Genomic DNA, 20,467 nt, shown 5'->3' on the forward strand with positions numbered 1-20,467 from the left:
TGTTTTTCAGTTTCATTAGGTTTATTGTTAATATATAGAAATGCAATTGAAATTTTCATATAGATTTTGTATCCCGTGAGCTTACTTAACTCATTTTTAGTTCTAGGGCCTTTTTTGTGGATTCTTTGGGATTGTCTACAAAGCAATCACGTTATTTGCAAATAGTTTTAACTTTCAAATCTGTATGACTTTTGTTTCTTTTTCTTGCCTCATTGCAATGCTAGAAATTTTAGTACTATGTTGAATAAAGTAGTGAGAGAGTACTTGCCTTGTCCCCAGTATTAGGGGGAAAGAAAGCATCCAGTCTTTGACCATTTAGTATAAAGTTAGCTGTAAGTATTTTTTTAGATGTTATCAAGTGGAAGAAGTTCCTCTGTGGAGTTTTTTGCATGAATTAATGATTTTATAGAATGCTGCTTCTCAGTCAATTAATATGATTATATGCTTTTTTTTTTTTTTAAACTCTAGCCTGTTGATACACAGTGTATAACACTGATTGATTTCTGGATGTTAAACCAATTTGCATACGTGGCAATAATCCCACTTGGCTATGTGCATAATTCCTTTTTACTTTATCAGATTCAATTTGCTAATATTTCATTGAAGAGTTTTATATAAAATTCATGAGATATATTCAGCTGTACTTTTGTTTATTATTATTTTTGTACTATCTTTGTTGGGTTTTGGTAGCAGGTTTAAATTTGCCTCATAAAATAAGTTTAAAAGTACTCCCTCCTCTTCTATTGTCTGAAAGAGATTGTGAAAAATTGGTATCATTTCTTTAAATGTTTGATAAAATTTTCAAAGGAAACCGCCTGGGCCTAGACATTGTTGGGGGGAGCTTTTAGTTATTAACTCATGTTCTTAATGATTATAGGATTTTTCAGAGTATCTATCTCATCTTGGTTGAGTTTTATCTGTTTGTTTTTCTTCAGGAACTGGTCCATTTTTTCTAAATTGTACAATCTATGACTATACATTTTTTATGGTATTTCTTTATCTTTTCAATGGTTACAGTATCTGTAGTAGTGTCCTCTGTTATAACACTGATATTGGTGATTTATACATTCTTTTTATTTTTGTCTGTCTTGCCAGAGATTTGTCAATTTTATTGAATGATTGATTTAATTTTTTATTTTTTTAATTTTTATATTTTTAATATAATCTATTGTCAATTGGCTAACATACAGTGTATACAGTGTGCTCTTGGTTGTGGCGTAGATTCCCGTGATTCATTGCTTACATACAATACCCAGTGCTCATCTCAACAAGTGTTATTATTTTTTTTTTACAAGATTTAGGTTTCTTTTCTATTATCTATTTTGTAATTTTCATTACCTTTGATTTCTACTCTTATCTTTATTATTTCCTTTTTGCTGCTTGCTTTGCCATTTTGTTCTTCCTTTTCTGTTTTCTTAAGGTAGGAACTTAGATAATTGATTTGAGACCTCATCTCATTTAAATAATATGAGCATTTAATTTTATAAATTTCCCCTTAAGCACTGCCTTAGCTGCATCTCACAGATTTTGGTATGTTGTATTTTCATTTTTTTTCAGATCTGTTCCTTAAAATTTCCTTTGAAAACTTCTTGTCCTGTGAAATATTTAGCAGTGTGTGGCTTAATTTACATATGTTTCGAGCTATTCCCATTGCCATTTATTTATTTATTTATTTACATGTTTATTTATTTATTTTGAGAGAGAGAGAACAGGGAAGGGCTAAGAGAGAAGGAGAGAGAGGATCCCAAGTAGTCTCTGTGCTGTCAGTGTGGAGCTCAACATGGGGCTCCATCTCACGAATCCTGAGATCATGACCTGAGCTGAAATCAAGAGTCAGATGATTAACAAACTGAGCCACCCAGGTGCCCCCTCTATTTCTCTTTGCTTCATGCATTTTGAGGTTCTGTGATTTGGTGTGTGCACATTGAGCATCATTACGTCTTCCTTGAAGGTTGACTTTTTTATGATTATGTAATATCCTTTTATGTAGTAATTTTATTTGCTCAGAGATCTATCAGATGTTAATAGTAACTACTCAGTATTTTCTAAACTGAAAACTTCCATGGCATGTCTTTTTTAATTGTTACTTTCAGCCTACCTATTTCATTGAATATGTAGTGAGTTTCTTGTATATAGTTTATAGCTGCCATTTTCTTTTTTTTAATATGAAATTTATTGTCAAATTGGTTTCCATACAACACCCAGTGCTCCTCCCAACAGGTGCCCTCCTCAATGCCCGTCACCCAACCCCCCCTCCCTCCCACCTCCCATCAACCCTCAGTTTATTCTCAGTTTTTAAGAGCCTCTGATGGTTTGGCTCCCTCCCCCTCTAACTTTTTTTTCCTTCCCCTCCCCCATGGTCTTCTGTAAGTTTCTCAGGATCCACATAAGAGTGAAAACATATGGTATCTGTCTTTCTCTGTATGACTTATTTCACTTAGCATCATGCTCTCCGGTTCCATCCACAATCCTACAAAGGCCATATTTCATTCTTTCTCATTGCCACATAGTACTCCATTGTGTATATAAACCACAATTTCTTTATCCATTCATCAGTTGATGGACATTTAGGCTTTTTCCACAATTTGGCTGTTGTTGAAAGTGCTGCTATAAACATTGGGGTACAAGTGCCTCTATGCATCAGTACTCCTGTATTCCTTGGGTAAATTCCTAGCAGTACTATTGCTGGGTCATAAGATAGATCTATTTTTAATTTTTTGAGGAACATCCACACTGTTTTCCAGAGTGGCTGCACCAGTTTGCATTCCCACCAACAGTGCAAGAGGGTTCCCATTTCTCCACATCCTTGCCAGCATCTATAGTCTCCTGATTTGTTCATTTTGGCCACTCTGAATGGCATGAGGTGATATCTGAGTGTGGTTTCGATTTGTATTTCCCTGATGAGGAGCGACGTTGAGCATCTTTTCATGTGCCTGTTGGCCATCCGGATGTCTTCTTTAGAGAAGTGTCTATTCATGTTTTCTGCCCATTTCTTCACTGGATTATTTGTTTTTCAGATGTGGAGTTTGGTGAGCTCTTTATAGATTTTGGATGCCTTTGTCCGATATGTCATTTGCAAACATCTTTTCCCATTCCGTTGGTTGCCTTTTAGTTTTGTTGGTTGTTTCCTTTGCTGTGCAGAAGCTTTTTATCTTCATGGGGTCCCAATAGTTCATTTCTGCTTTTAATTCCCTTGCCTTTGGAGATGTGTCAAGTAAGAAATTGCTGTGGCTGAGGTCAGAGAGGTCTTTTCCTGCTTTCTCCTCTAGGGTTTTGATGGTTTCCTGTCTCACATTCAGGTCCTTTATCCATCTTGAGTTTATTTTTGTGAATGGTGTGAGAAAGTGGTCTAGTTTCATCCTTCTGCATGTTGCTGTCCAGTTCTCCCAGCACCAATTGTTAAAGAGACTGTCTTTTTTCCATTGGATATTCTTTCCTGCTTTGTCAAAGATGAGTTGGCCATACTTTTGTGGGTCTAATTCTGGAGTCTCTATTCTATTCCATTGGTCTATGTGTCTGTTTTTGTGCCAATACCATGCTGTCTTGATGATTACAGCTTTGTAGTAGAGGCTAAAGTCTGGGATTGTGATGCCTCCTGCTTTGGTCTTCTTCTTCAATATTACTTTGGCTATTCGGGGTCTTTTGTGGTTCCATACAAATTTTAAGATTGCTTGTTCTAGCTTCGAGAAGAATGCTGGTGCAATTTTGATTGGGATTGCATTGAATGTGTAGATAGCTTTGGGTAGTATTGACATTTTAACAATATTTATTCTTCCAATCCATGAGCATGGAATGTTTTTCCATTTCTTTGTATTTCCTTCAATTTCCTTCATAAGCTTTCTATAGTTTTCAGCATACAGATCTTTTAGATCTTTGGTTAGATTTATTCCTAGGTATTTTATGCTTCTTGGTGCAATTGTGAATGGGATCAGTTTCTTTATTTGTCTTTCTGTTGCTTCATTATTAGTGTATAAGAATGCAACTGATTTCTGTACATTAATTTTGTATCCTGCGACTTTGCTGAATTCATGTTTCAGTTCTAGGAGACTTTTGGTGGAGTCTATCGGGTTTTCCATGTATAATATCATGTCATCTGCAAACAGTGAAAGCTTGACTTCATCTTTGCCAATTTTGATGCCTTTCATTTCCTTTTGTTTTGTTGCCGATGCTAGAACTTCCAACATTATGTTAAACGACGGTGGTGAGAGTGGACTCCCTTTCGTGTTCCTGATCTCAGGGGGAAAGCTCTCAGTTTTTCACCATTGAGCATCCTCAATTAGCTGTGGGCTTTTCATAAATGGCTTTTATGATGTTTAAGTATGTTCCTTCTATCCCGACTGTTTTTAGGGTTTTTATTAAGAAAGAATCCTGAATTTTGTCAAGTGCTTTTTCTGCATCGATTGACAGGATCATATGGTTCTTATCTTTTCTTTTATTAATGTGATGTAACACATTGATTGATTTGCAAATGTTGAACCAGCCCTGCAGCCCAGGAATGAATCCCACTTGACCATGGTGAATAATTCTTTTATAAGCTGTTGAATTCGATTTGCTAGTATCTTATTGAGAATTTTTGCGTCCATATTCATCAGGGATATTGGCCTGTAGTTCTCTTTTTTGCTGGGTCTCTTTCCGGTTTGGGAATCAAAGTAATGCTGGCTTCATAGAATGAGTTTGGAAGTTTTCCTTCCCTTTCTATTTTTTGGAACAGCTTGAGAAGGATAGGTATTATCTCTGCTTTAAATGCCTGGTAGAATTCCCCAGGGAAGCCATCTGGTCCTGGACTTTTATTTATTGGGAGGTTTTTGTTAACTGATTCAATTTCTTTGCAGGTTATGGATCTGTTCAAGTTTTCTATTTCTTCCTGTTTGAGTTTTGGAAGTGTGTGGGTGCTTAGGAATTTGTCCATTTCTTCCAGGTTGTCCAGTTTGTTGGCATATAATTTTTTCATAGTATTCTCTGATCATTGCTTGTATTTCTGAGGAATTGGTTGTAATGATTCCATTTTCATTCATGATTTTATCTGAGTCATTTCCCTTTTCTTTTTGAGAAGCCTGGCTACAGGTTTATCAATTTTGTTTATTTTTTCAAAAAAACAACTCTTGGTTTCATTGATCTGCTCTACAGGTTTTTTAGATTCTATATTGTTTATTTCTGCTCTGATCTTTATTATTTCTCTTCTGCTGGGCTTGGGGTATCTTTGCTGTTCTGCTTCTATTACCTTTAGGTGTGCTGCTAGATTTGGTATTTGGGATTTTTTCTTGTTTCTTGAGATAGGCCTGGATTGCAATGTATTTTCCTCTCATGACTGCCTTTGCTGCATCCCAAAGCGTTTGGATTGTTGTATTTTCATCTTCATTTGTTTCCATATATTTTAAAATTTCTTCTCTAATTGCCTGGTTGACCCATTCATTCTTTTTTTTTTCCCCATATATGAAATTTATTGTCAAATTGGTTTCCATACAACACCCAGTGCTCATCCCAAAAAAGTGCCCTCCTCAATACCCATCCCCCACCCTCCCCTCCCTCCCACCCCCCATCAACCCTCAGTTCTCAGTTTTTAACAGTCTCTTATGCTTTGGCTCTCTCCCACTCTAACATCTTTTTTTTTTTTTTTTTTTCCCTTCCCCTCCCCCATGGGTTTCTGTTAAGTTTCTCAGGATCCACATAAGAGTGAAACCATATGGTATCTGTCTTTCTCTGTATGGCTTATTTCACTTAGCATCACACTCTCCAGTTCCATCCATGTTGCTACAAAAAGCCATATTTCATTCCTTCTCATTGCCACGTAGTATTCCATTGTGTATATAAACCACAATTTCTTTATCCATTCATCAGTTGATGGACATTTAGGCTCTTTCCATAATTTGGCTATTGTTGAGAGTGCTGCTATAAACATTGGGGTACAAGTGCCCCTATGCATCAGTACTCCTGTATCCCTTGGGTAAATTACTAGCAGTGCTATTGCTGGGTCATAGGGTATGTCTATTTTCAATTTTCTGAGGAACCTCCACACTGCTTTCCAGAGCTACCCATTCATTCTTTAGTAGGGCGTTCTTTAACCTCCATGCTTTTGGAGGTTTTCCAGACTTTTTCTTGTGGTTAATTTCAAGAGGGACATGGCGCTTGCCCGTGCCTTTGTTCCCCTGCTGAGCTGAGCTCTGTCTTCTGGGGCTCAACAACTCTGTCTCCCAGTGTCCTCTCACCCTCCTGCTCTCTGAGCAGAGCTGTTGACATTTAACATTCCAGATGTTAAGTCCCACTGGCAGTTAGAACTCACGGAGTCTGGCCCCTCTGCCTTTTCAAGGGGCTCTGCCTTGCCTGGCAGGCTGCCCCTCCAGCACCCCAGCTTCCTTCCGCCAGTCCGTGTAGCGTGCACTGCCTTTCCGTCTTTCCTCCCCTCTTCTGTGGGCCTCTTGTCTATGCTTGGCTCTGGAGAGTCCATTCTGCTAGTCTTTTGGTGGTTTTCTGGGTTATTTAGGCAGATGTGGGTGGAATCTAAGGGATCAGCAGGACGAGGTGAGCCCAGCGCCCTCCTATGCCTCCATCTTCCCCTGCCATTTTCTTAATCCAATATGACAATTTATTTTTTTATTGGCATACTTAGACTATTTAAGGTAATTATTCATTTATATATTAGCACTTATGTTATTCAATTACTTGTTTGTTTATTTTATCTGGTTCTCATTCCAATTTCTTTTTCCTTAATTTTCTGTTATGTTAATATGTTTTAGGATTCCATCTTGATTCACTGATGGTGTTTTGAGCATATATCTTATTTATTTATTTATTTATTTATTTATTTATTTTTGAGACAGAGAGAGAGAGAGAGGGAGAAAGAGAGAGAATGAGCATGAGTGGGTGAAGGGCAGAGCGAGAGAGGGATACAGAATCTGAAGCAGGCTCCAGGCTCTGAGCTGTCAGCACAGAGCCTGATGTGGGGCTCAAACTCACAAGCTGTCAGATCATGACCTGAGCTGAAGTTGGTTGCTTAACTGATTGAGCCATCTAGGCACCCTGTGCATATATCTTGATACAATATTCTCAGTGGTTCTTCTAAGTATTATAATACACGTATGTGACTTAATATAACTAGTGGTATCATAACTTCATCATTTTGAGTAAAGCATGGAAACCTTATTTCTATTTAGTTCCCTTTTGCTTCCCCACTTGGAAGTATTGTTTTCTTAAATATCATATGGTGTAATTTTTGTTTCAATCATGAAATATGATTTATAAAGCAAATATATAAGGAAAAGGACATTCTATTGCATCCATAAGTTTGTTCTTTCCACGATTCTTTCTTCCTTTCTGATGCTTGACAATTCCATCATTTTTGCTTCTTTGAAGAACTTGCTTTAAACATTCTTTAAAGGTAGGTCTAACAAAAAAGATAAGAGTCCAATGGCCCGGAAAAGCTTAAATATTTACTATCCAAACCTTTACTGATAGACACATGACTCTCTTGTTTTAATTTCTTAAACTTAACAATGAGGGCATTGGATTTGATAATCTTAATTATCCCTCTAATGTCTTTCATTTCATGAGGAAAATCAATCCTGATTTCCCATGTGAAGTTATTTTTTTTCCCTCAATGACCACATGTGAGTTCAGAGAATACAGAAGTTGACATTGGAAAGTAAGTAACTAAGGAATACTTCTTCACTTTATCATGCTAAGAACTAACATGAAGGTGAAAAGAAATCAATTTCAGTCTGCTGACTGTGCTTCAGCTAATTAGATTTATGGAACCAGAGTTTAGGTTCCCACAGTGGGCTGGCATGAGTCCATACTGTTTGGCACCTGTCATGGAATTCAGCATGTACCATCACAATCTGGAAGTGTGGTGCTTCTGCAGATGCTTTTCTGCACTTGTGAATAAAATGGTTCAGGCCATCCCACGGATCGTAGAACAAGCACTTCCCCTTTGAGTTATCAATACTATTATTTCCAGAATTTTTTTTCTACTCATCATTTTGGGTGTTACTTATTAAGTGAAATGTGTGAATTACCTTCTAAAATACACTTTTCGAATTTAGTCCAGATAAGAGGGAGCAGAAGGAGACATAAACCTTGTTTTTTTTTTCTTTTGTCTTAGGAGGCAAGATTTATACATATGTATATATATGAATAAAAATATATATATGTATATATATATAGCCAGCATGGAGCTCACTCACGACCCTGAGATCAAGACCTGAACTGAGCTCAAGAGTCAGGATGCTTAACCAATTGAGCCAGCCAGGTGTCCCATCTATACATATTTTTAAAACTGAAAAATATATGAGAAGATAAGGCAAATTGGAAAAGAAGAATATGAAAAAATAGTCATGATAGGTGTTTTAAGATAGCGAAAGCTCATGTGTCTTTAAGAACATTTTTAGAAGGTCAAACAACAGTTATTCTACAATGGAAGTCACAAACTGAAAGCCGGTGGCTCTTATAGATATCAGATGCATCCTTCTGACAGATTTTGTTTTGCACAGGGTTGGGCCAGAGGTTTATTTTGTTTGTTTTTGACTTTAACTGGTTGCCAACATTCAACAATTTTTAAGAGTCTATGTAAAAATTTCCACACTCTTTCAAGAAATGAGACACTGTAGGGTCTGTATTCCCATGCAGCAAACACATCAGGGAGGTGAGTGCCATCTCTTTGGGCATCACATGTGCTTTCAAGTCCAAGTGGGAGTCCACACTGTTCCCTCTGGTCCTTGTGCCAAACAGCTGTTCTCACTAATCATTAATCTTGCTATTGTCTTTTTAAATAGTAGAACTGAAGATAGCAGAGTATCTAGTATCTATTGTTCAATCAAAATTGGGAAAATGCAAGGTGGATCAGGTGGGATGTTGTGTTTTAATAAAAATGGGAGACATACTTTTGTAGAGATGAGAAGTATTCCTATTAGAAAATGCACAAACTAAGGGTGTCTATGATAGTAATACAGCTTGAATGGCCATTCTCAAACACCTGTCCTGCTTTCCGCACAGTGTCCATAGGCCCCGCAGGCATTTGAGTTGACCTCTCTTCTTTCTCAACAATTAACAACAGGATACCATAGTGAGCTTATTTTTTTCTGCTTTTCCAGTTCGATTTTGTCTCAGACCAAGCAAATAGTGGGAATGCATGGCCTTTGCTTGCCCGCATATTTTAGCATCAATTTAGGAAAACATTTGGTTATGCAATTTAAATATTCTTGTTCTTCATATTCTATATCTACTTAGCATCCTAGTACTGAGAGGTTTTATTCATTTATTTAGTTTCGCCTCAACGCTACATTGAGTAGCATTCAGCACTCTGACTGAATCAAGACTAATAAGACTTATAAGAGTATATTGAAATGAACCCAACTACCCAACAGAATTAGTGCCCAATACTCTGTGTTAGACTTCAGGTATTGTAGATTTTCTACAATTGACAAATGCATCGTGAGAGATGGTATCTGTCAGAAAGTCTCTCTCCCATCCTGTCCCTGAGCAGGCCTTATTAAAAAAAAGGGGGCTTTCTGATATTCAGTAGGGACTTCACACTGGCTTTAATGGTTTAGAAACCCCTTTTACTGGTTTCTTACAGGATTGGATAACAACAGTATCTCTCTAGTGTTTCTTTTCTTCCACGTTAGCATTTCAATTCACTTTGGAGGAGGCTGAAGTTCAGAAGGGTTATATATCTACCACCATTGATTTTTGGACAATTTATATTCCGGAAGCCACTTCTAGCTTACTTAAAGTAGGTCCCAAGACAGAGCTTTCCCTTTTAGTTTCTGAGAGATAATATTCGAATACTCTGCAGACCACTTGAATAGACTAGAGTTATGAACAAATTCAGATAATATTGCTCCCATTCCAAGCCCCCTACACTGAGGGGAAACTTTATGAAATAATATGTAAGTAGAAATTATTACAGGAGGCATAGCCAACTGTCTTCTATCTTAACTTAGGAAAGTGTTGAGTAAAATAGCAGATTGCCCTTACACTGAGTAAAGGCGTTTACTAAAACACTGAAATGAATCTAGGAAGGCTGCGGAGTCTCTGCCTATGGAAATATTTTACCAATATCCTACATATTGCACTGGGGCATGGGGCAGAATATTGATTCTTTGCTATTTTGTTACGAAAAAGGATGGCTTGCTGAAGTGCACAGAAATTAACAATGTAGAATTGTCACTCTCCTATAAAGTGAGGCAAATCTCAAAAGCGTTCTCCCAAAGCTAACAGATGATCTCATATTTCTATATGTGCTACAGTCATTTCCCTCCTGAATTCTAATATTTACTGTTGTTTAGTACATTCTTTAGATGCTAGGAACCATTTCCTAACAACAGAGCAGATTTGAGAGGTAGCAGCTGTTGATGCCTGACTTCTACGCTTGTTACATGAGTACCTGGAACCTAAAAGATTCTCGAGAAGGTGAATAGTGAATGAGCACATAAGCACATCAGTGTAGAGGTAAGCGTGTCTCTTCTCCCTTCTTGTCCAGGTAAAAAGATCTTCTTTCTTGTGTCTCAATGTCAGATCCTTTGGTTGCAATGCAGCAGCACACTCATGTGAAAACTTTCTCCAAAGACTAAATATTAGAAAAAGGCTAGGCAGCTCAGACCAGAAACCTACCACTGACTTCTAAGAGTACTTTGTTAAAACTCATAAATTCCCAGCTGTTTGTGTGCCTCTGGTCCACACGCTTCCGGCATTTCCCTAGTGATAGTATCTAAGAAGGGGATCTATAAACTTCGACTTCATGACAGCCATTCAAGGAATAACTGATAGAAAGGTCAGAGGCCTTTCACTGTGAAAAGCATGACCCCTTTTAAAAGCCCTGCCAGGACATTTCCTGCCCAGAGAGACACAGGTGACTGAACGCGGCCATCCAAGCACAGGGAGTGCCATGGGGTATTAAGTAGGACTTTTCGAATGAGTTTTGAGAAAAACATGTTTACATCCCCCCATTGTTTGCGAATGAACTGGCTTCTGTGGTGCCCAAAGCAAGCGTGACACTATTTCTGCTAGAGAGAAAGAGGACTTCTTTTGTTCTTTGCTTAAATTTTGGAGGCCAAATGGACCTCTGAGCTTTGCGAACAGTGGTATTTATGGTAATTTTGGTGGAGTGTGGACACAATCACGTGAGCAGAAATTAAAGCAGGGTCATGCAGCAAAGCAGAATCCTCTATAGGATTAACATCCTGAACATTACCAGGCAAAGAAATCTTGGATGAGCTTGTGGATTTTTTGTTGAATGCATCCATGTTTAAATGTAAATTAGTCTTTCTAGGAAAAGATAAAGTCTCTTTATCTAAATTCTTCCTAATGAAAGTCACAAATGTTCTAATAATGTACACAGCAAATAGAAGTTTGAAGATACCCATAATGAGACTTTATGAGAAAATCAATTAATGAGGAACAATAAGAACGAAGTGCCAAATTTTCTTTGTCATGTCACTGGGGAAGCAGTGTGTTTAGTGGAAGAGAATGAACTGGTAAATCAGACTCAGGTTTGAATCTGTTGACAAATCGTTTACTTTCTCATTATCTTCAATTACAACATCCATAAAACAGGGATACTTATTTGTCAAGTTTGCTATAAGGAAGAAGTATGAAAATGTCTATCACATAAAAAGATAGTGACATACATATATAGAAATTTTAAAAAAAGTATGCCAATCTTCTGGCCTTTATCCCTTCCACTCATCTGGACTGGCTGACATTCAATTAAAAAAGAAAGATATTAGTGCTTGGACATTCGTTTTACTTTTAATAGAATTTTAGTGGTCTACTAGTATCAGTGAGAAGAGACAATTTTGGGGGGAGTGAAGACATGAAGATTAAGAGAAAATGATGTGCAAACAATTGTTGTAATTATAAAACCTTTATTTCACTCTTACTTTAGTTAAATCTTGATAAGCACCATGTCATGTACTGGCAATCTAGAAGGAGGATACTGGAATGCTTCAGTCAATAACAAACTGCAAGCTGATGGTGTGAAGTTACAGCTACATGGAGCATATGAACAAGACCACATTTGGAAAGGTTCACTTGCAAATCCCATGGCCATGCACAAACAGGAATCTGGCATTGATTTGTTCACACTCTCTATGGTCCGAATCCAAAGCTTGTGCATGTAAACATCAAAAGAAACGCTTTATAGTGTTGATGGTTTACAGTTTGCTAAAACTTGACTCTGAAAGCATAAATTTTGCCATTTTGTTTTCTTGACCAGTGCTTGGTCACAGGCTGAGAAAAATCAATTCCTTTAAAATTTAAACGATGCTAAAAGGCTGTGTTCAACATTGCACAAGTGATCAGCAAGGCCTTTGAATGTGTGCAATTCTCATGTATGATCACCAAACAATTATTTACCTAATGAAATTGTGGAAAATTATACATTTTCAGCAAAATGTTTTAATTTGGTCCTATATTAAAAGACCCAATTGCCAAGGTGTTTTACATAAATTTAATTCACAAGCATGTACACAAGAGAATCACTATAAAGAACATTGCTTCCTGGTTTATGAATAAAAAGTTTATCCTCTACTTACACTAAAACATACAAAAAATAATCTACAAAAATCGTTTACAATTGATTTTAGTGAAAGAAAAAGTTTTCTTCAGAAAAAAAAAAATGATTGTGTGGTGGTAGTATTTTAGCCATCAAAAAAGGAATGTAAGTAACCAATAAATATAATGTGCTTTCTCCGTATAGACATATTTACACTTGAGTCTTTGGCTTATGTTTTTTCTAAAAAGAACTTTAAATGATCTAGCCATCATTGCACATTAAAAGAAAATAAGCCAGTTATATATATTTATATATTTATATAGAGATCTGCTACACTTGAAACATATAAAAAATGAACTTTACTATGAATTTGCACAGCTTTTCTTACTTCTTCCTTAAAGATTTAACATCTTTTATCTAAAAAAGGGAGAAAAAAATGCCACATAGAAAGTATTAATTCATGCAACACATGGTGGCTGCTCTACCAAAACCAGGGGAGAAAAAGCTGCGTATTCACTGTACAAACACTGAGAAGTTCTCATTTGAATCTGGTTCTTATTAAATATAATTTATGCGGCACGAAATGTCGATGCTTTCATACGGTAATAGAAACTAGTTGAGTCCTTTTTATTAAGATACACAACTTCATAAGAAAAATACTTTTACTTCTTGAATGTAAAAGCCTCCCACCCCCCACATTAAAATCTTTCTGCACAGGTGTAACAGGTACAACAGCTGCTGGCTCAACAGATGAACAGGTTTCTGCGTGGCTGTGCTCCGAAGTCTCACCCGACTAAGAAGATTCCAGGTACTCCAGGGCTACATCATAGCAGAAACGGTACTGCTCCTGAAACAGGTTAAAACAAAAGAGTTGAGAAAAGGTGAGAAAAAGGAGACTAACGGTGAACCACAGCTGCCAAACGAACACCAAGCCACCACGCTAGATTATTCGAGAATTACCAATGATTTTTTCGATACAGAAGTTTAATCTCTGGGCATATATATGTTACATTTGAGTCTAAAGATCAGCGTTTAAGGAAAGGAAATTAAGGAAAGATATATTGTGTTTGCCTTATATTTTTTATCAAATTAAAAAAATCTCCAGTATTTTTTTTAAAAAAATGTTTTTTTAACATTTATTTATTTTTGCGACAGAGAGAGACAGAGCATGAACGGGAGAGGGTCAGAGAGAGGGAGACACAGAATCTGAAACAGGCTCCAGGCTCTGAGCTGTCAGCACAGAGCCCGACGCGGGGCTCGAACCCATGGACCGTGAGATCATGACCTGAGCCGAAGTCGGCAGCCTAACCAACTGAGCCACCCAGGCGCCCCTCCAGTATTTTTTATCTAATTATAATAGTGAAACCTGATCATTACAGAAAAAATTCCCAGTATAGAAAAACCCAAGGAATCAGAAAGAGTTTCATAACTCTATTACCAGAAACAATTCTTGGTAAAATACTGCCTTAGTTTTGCTTTAGTCGTTTTTTATGCATGGTTGAAATAATAATTCTTTTAGAATAAATATCATTGCATACATATATTTGAGAGTATAAGTTTATATTTTATCTGCCTTTAACACTGTTATGTCTTTTTCTTATGTTATTTAACATTTCTTTTCACACTACATAAATGTACAGTATACAGATTTGACTATTAGATTGCTTTTACTTTTTCTCTATTACAAATAAATGATACAGTGAACAAGTGCAAATATTCTTCTCCAAACTTCAGATATCTGTCCTTAGCAGGAGAAAAATAAGTCATTTTATTTCATTATTATTATTTTTTTAAATGTTTATTTATTTTGAGAGAGAGAGAGAGTACAATCAGGGGAGGGACAGAGAGAAACCCAAACAAGCTCCATGCTGCCAGCACAGAAACTGATGTGGGGCTGAGACCCATGAACCATGAGGTCATGACCTGAGCCGAAACCAAGAGTTGGACACTTAAGCTACTGAGCCACCCAGGAGCCCCTCACACAGCTTTTCATTCATCAGAATATTAAAGTAAATTTTTCAAAAATGGTTAGTGGCTCTTACACCTTTTCGAGTTTACTTATATTTGAAAATTTCTGTTTCCTCTCTTTAAATATTGAAGACAATTTGGTTGACCAAATTTGAGTTAAAACTGTCTTTCCTGACAGATACCATATGTTTTCACTCTTATGTGGATCCTGTGAAACTTAACAGAAGACCATGGGGGAGGGGAAGGAAAAAAAAAGGGAGGGAGCCAAATCATAAGAGACTCTTAAAAACTGAGAATAAACTGAGGGTTGATGGGGAGTGGGAGGGATGGGAGGGTGGGTGATGGGCATTGAGGAGGGCACCTGTTGGAAAGAGCACTGGGTGTTGTATGGAAACCAATTTGACAATAAAATAATAAATTTCATATTAAAAAAACCTGTCTTTCCTTTACATCCACCTAAGCACTGCTCCATTATCAAGAACTTAGAAAACATCAGACCGTATTACAAGTTATGACTTTTTTTTTTTAATTTTTTTTTTCAACGTTTATTTATTTTTGAGACAGAGAGAGACAGAGCATGAACAGGGGAGGGGCAGAGACAGAGGGAGACACAGAATCTGAAACAGGCTGCAGGCTCTGAGCGGTCAGCACAGAGCACGACGCGGGGCTCGAACTCACGGGCCGTGAGATCATGACCTGAGCCGAAATCCCAAAGTCGGACGCTTAACTGACCAAGCCACCCAGGCGCCCCACAAGTTATGACTTCTAATATGTACCTCATTAAAAATTTTTCAACTCATTCCAAGTGGGTAAAATCCAGGCTGTAATGCAGAACAACCTAAAATGCATCGTATTTCTAAAGAACTTCCCGGTGTCTCCACAATAAAGTAGGGTAGTAAAATCTTTCTGAAAGAGATCTTTATCAATCCTACCCTTAATTATCAAGTAGGTGTGATTTAAATTAGGCTACCACTGTGGCAAGTGCGTCTGAAGAGTCACACAGTGCTTGAAAACAGTTATGTCTCTTTAAACTGTCATGAGCTTTTGTTTATGCTCCAAATTTTCTTACCAAACTTGTCAGTTCAATTCAACAGCACACTGAACTCATCATTAACGCTGATTAAACACATATCAGAAGGTAGGTGTTCAGTCAGGATTAATGGGACATGAATATAAAGGTACATAGGAACTTCTTGGAAGGTTCTAGAATAGTTGAGTTTAACCACAGATTCCCTCCCCCCCCCCCAACTTACGGCAGGAAATTAGAGTTAAATTTGGAGGTAATGTTTGAATTCTGACAGTGAAGCGACCCCACTGATGAATTTAAAAAGACTTGATCTGAGAGACAGAGGCAGAGTTTACATTAAGAAATCTTCAGACAGCGAAGAGTTTAAAGACATAACCATTATATTTTAAGAAGACCTGACAAGTTCTACTTCAAAAATCCTTCAAGTCTATCCCCTTTTCTCCATCTCCATTGCCAATACTCCAGTCAAAACCGACATCATCTTGTCCAGACAACAGGCAGAGCCCAAGGGATGAGCTAGAATTGGGGCGGTTTGAGGGGACTTGTAGAAGGGGAAAAAAGTCTGTTCTCACTTTTAAAAGTGAAACGGTATAAATGTAACTTCAGATTTTGTCTCAGGAAGCAATGCACTTTTTGTGTGAACAATCCATGAGCAGGAAGTGGTGAGAATACTTTAAAGGCTTATTGAATTGCTCATTTTAGTTATCTGATCATCTTGATAAATGTAGGGCAAGCAACAATTTGCCTTGGTTTTTCTGGTTTACCTTTGTTTGAGCATAAACTACACAGCTGCTCCTGACTTTATCCCACTTTGCACATGTGTGTAACCCACAGACATCGCTCTTTAGAAGTAAAATGTGCTCGAGGAGTTTAATTTTTCTTTCTTACTCTTCATACACCTTCACACAGATGAACTCCCACATATACATTCCTATCAGCTCTTACTTTGTGAACCGTGTTCTGATTTTATGAGCCCTGGCAAATTCAGGTGGCATCATCTGAACTGCACACTATAACTGGTAGAAGCTGAAAACTGTCAGTGATGATAGTTTAAAATTTATAATTTGACCAGAAATGGAGAATTAAAGCTAATGACTCAAATAAATTTCATATGTTGTTTAAGGGCATTAGGTGTCCAAAGTACTGATTTAATCCATGTGTATATCCCTTGGATTAATGTTTTGCCAGTTAACTCAAGATGCTGTAAGAAATAAAAATAAGCAGGGCGCCTGGGTGGCTCAGTCAGTTAAGCGTCCAAGTCTTGATTTTGGCTCAGGTCATGACCTCCCGGCTTGTGAGTTTGAGCTCTGCATGGGGCTCTGAACTGGCAGTATGGAGTCCGCTTGGGATTCTCTCTCTCCCTCCCTCTCTGCCCCTCCCTTACTTATGCTGTCTCTGTCTCTCTCAAAATAAACAAACTTAAAAAAAAAGAAATAAAAATAAGCAAGAATGAAGTCTGGAGAGTAGAATTTATTCTTATTATAGAACCATTTACTAAAGTTTATTACAGCAAATATTTATTGCCTAACACAGAGAGAAAAAAAATCTACACCTTTCCCAAATTAAGTGAAAATAGTTTTCATCATTAAGTTTCTGTGATATGTGATTACATTTATGTGGGTAGAGAGAGATGCTCAGCAATTCATCAGTTTGATAGGAAAAGTCCCCACAAAGACTCATTTATACATCTGATTTCCCTTGGGAGTGTGAAGTCAACCCGATGAGTAGGTATATGATGTCTAATCTCTGCTCCCTTCTATGTCTAAGATTCTGACTCACCGGGGCTTCCACCATGTTTGGCTTGCTGTTCCTCAGTGTCTTGACTGCGTGGAACACGTCGACAACATTTTGCCGCTTCACCATTTCAACAACAATGCCTATGGCACAGAACATACCGCTTCGCCCACCACCATTTCTGGAAGCAAAGAAAGCAAGGGCATGTGGATAGCAGCTTTTAGTCACCACAGGTCACACAATCTTACACGTTTTGTTAATAAAAACATGACCTTAATTTTTTTCCATTTTGTATTAATTTTGCTTCATTTATATGCGTGTATGCCTAGAGGACGGAGAGCAAGGATGCGCGAGCATGACATTTGCTCTGTGGCTCATGTGTCGGAAGATGCTACAGGCATCGACCACTGCAACTTCAATACCTTGAAATGTTGGTACATTTGTAAAGTGTGGACATCAGAAAAGTGGTTCCAAGTAGTGTTCAAAAGAGTTTAAGTAATATAATAGCTATATGATAATCAGTGTTTAAAAAATACGAAAATGAAAACTGGTAGTTAATTATGGAATCATAAGACAGGAAGATTATTTTAAAACAATATCTATGGAGATCCATAGAGATGAGTTGAGTACTCTAACGTTTATTTTTTTCTAACATTTATTCATTTTTTGAGAGACAGAAAGAGACAGAGCGTGAATGGGGAAGTGGCAGAGACAGGGAGGCACAGAATCTGAAGCAGGCTCCAGGCTCTGAACTGACAGCACAGAGGCCGATGTGGGGCTCAAACTCACAGACCGTGAGATCGTGACCTGAGCCAAAGTCCGACACTTAACCGGCTGAGCCACCCAGGCGCCCCATGAGTTGAGGACTCTTTAACATAGAAAATATGAAAGCTAGTAAGGAAATGAGCACCACGGCCCCCAGGTGGCCAAGTGGAGGCACCATACTCACAGGCAGTGGATGATGGTCCGGCCTTCCCCTTCCTCACATTCCTCCTGCCATTTTTCCACCTGCAGTATCAGTTTCAAAAATGACCGTTTGGAGCCAGGCACTTCTCGGTGAGAGGCCCACCCTAGATACTGAAACTGCTGTACCATCAGATAGCCTTCTTGTGGCTGTGGAAGGAAAAGTATTTTTCTGTGAATAACTTGGAACTAGAATTTTTACTAAAAACGGAAGTTGCAGACAAAATGGTACCATGATATAAATGGCATTTGCATTGGATTGAGTCTAGCTGCTAAGTCTAAAATATGTACATACCAATACAGAAACATTCTAAGTTACAGAAGCAAGAACCATGAGAATTACCTTTATATAAGCTTTTCCCTCATATCCCATATCCAATAATCAATCACACTTCTTAAATAACTTTCAAATTCTTTTTCTCTTTGTCACCACTGACATCATTGCATATGCCCAAGCATCAATTATGATAATTACTTCTTAGTTGATCTCCTTAAATAAACTTTGATCTCCTTCCAAACCATTCTGACTGCAGCATCATGATTATTTTGAAATGCAAATATGATCTTGTCATTCCCCTGCTTTAATGGCTTCCAAATGATCTTATCATAAAATCCATGTTGCACCATGGCTTAAAAATCCCTACACAATATGGCTCCATTTCCTTCCCTAACCTTCCCTTTATTCTAACACACTATTCAAGTCCTAGACACGTTGGCCTTCTTTTAATCCATGTATCAAGGCATTTCTTGCCTTGAGAACTTTGTAAAACTCTCCATTTGGCCTCAAAGATCTTGTCCCTCTCAATCCCAAATACAGTGATCAGTTTGTTTTGGGTTTGCCTGGAACTCTTCTGGTCTTTGAACAGAACTTCTTGTGTCCTGGGAAACCTCTCTGTCTTGTGAACACCAGGATAGTTGGTTCTTCCGCCCCCAATACTCCTACTGATTCTTCAAATTTTGTCTCAAAGATCACTACTCCAACGAAGTCCTCTCTACTCACCCAGCTCTGTCAGATCACCCAAACACTCTGGATTTTGTACTTTTTCTCTAAAATTTCTCATATTTGTAAATAAAGAATTGAATTTTTCAGTGCTTGTTTTCCCTGATAAAATATAAATTCTTTAAGGACGGGGAAATCTCTTTCTTTCATTCTTTCTCCCTTAAACTCTGTATCACTAGAACCTAGCAAAAATACTTTCCAGGAATAGTACTATTGAATGAGTGAATCAGTACATTAAGCCCTCGTATAGAAATGTAAGGAAGAATTTGCAATACATGAGTAAGCCATATCATAAGGCATCAGATCTGAATTTCCATTTGGCCAGGGCTCATGTGTCACAACTAGTGTCACTACTAGTACAACACCCAACTTCTCATTGGTACCTACTAAATATCTGATGAAGTGTGTGCTATTAAATAAGATCGGGAACAGGAAAAAATTGTGCCCTAATAAGGACTGGAACACCAAATACAGAGGAAGATAAATAAACAAATACACCGGCAAAAAAATGTAACACAGATTTCAGATCCTGTCTTTAGAATATTTTTCATATAAATAGCTCAATTAAAAGACAAGTCTTACTTTCTTAGTTTAGCAGCGATGGTTTCTCAGCTAAAATATTACTAGAACCATAATGGAACAGATGTGCAGACATAATGAGATTCCATTTAAATTAACATCTAAGATATGCATGAATATTATGACATGATTGAAGTTATCCTTTTTTTTCTCCACTGAAATGAGCGACAGAATTGGATATGATTTTATTCTCTTAGGGCTAAACATATAGACGTATTAACCAGAAACACATATATAGCCATTTTGATATGAAAACACTGAAATATGACAATCTGAATCATACACTTAAAATAATACACACACATAGAGCTGCTGCTCTAAAAACAGAGTAATCTTTCTCTTTAAAAAAAGAATAATGTTTTCTTTTCAAATTTTGCTTACTGTTTGGTTACCCAATCTAAATACTTACTAATTACTAATGTAATGGTTTTTTTTTTTTTTTTTTTTGCTTTTTTGAAGGAGAGACCCCGAACTTAATTTGTCCTTGAGTGTAAAACATATGAAGACTCAAGGAAAGGAAGATTTCTGAGGAACACAGCTGCTGCTTTGTTGCTGGGAAAAGGCACAGTGGTACCAGTGCTGCTTCTACAGATCTGGGCAGAGCCAGACACTGGGACATTGAGAAAGGTGAAATTGTAAGTGGGAGGAGAATCAATGATGGCTGTGATTACCTGTTTCCTCGTGTGTGGGGTTCTCCCTTATATGC

At 37.5% G+C, this 20,467-nt stretch overlaps 1 protein-coding gene across 3 annotated transcripts in view; it reads right to left on the minus strand.

The window, feature by feature from the left end:
* Positions 1-11,841: 11,841 nt before the first annotated feature.
* Positions 11,842-20,467, minus strand: part of PTPRK (protein tyrosine phosphatase receptor type K) — a 558,193-nt gene continuing 549,567 nt past the window's right edge. For all 3 annotated transcript variants that reach the window (XM_042939789.1, XM_042939788.1, XM_042939790.1), the window contains 3 exons: positions 18,169-18,332; positions 17,265-17,400; positions 11,842-13,337 (listed from right to left, as the gene is read on the minus strand). In XM_042939789.1, the coding sequence (XP_042795723.1) occupies positions 13,284-13,337; positions 17,265-17,400; positions 18,169-18,332 (354 nt within the window). In that variant the 3' untranslated portion in view covers positions 11,842-13,283. The remainder of the gene's footprint in view (positions 13,338-17,264; positions 17,401-18,168; positions 18,333-20,467) is intronic.

The sequence above is a fragment of the Panthera leo genome, chromosome B2 (genome assembly GCF_018350215.1).
Source record: "Panthera leo isolate Ple1 chromosome B2, P.leo_Ple1_pat1.1, whole genome shotgun sequence".
Lineage (NCBI taxonomy): Eukaryota > Metazoa > Chordata > Mammalia > Carnivora > Felidae > Panthera > Panthera leo.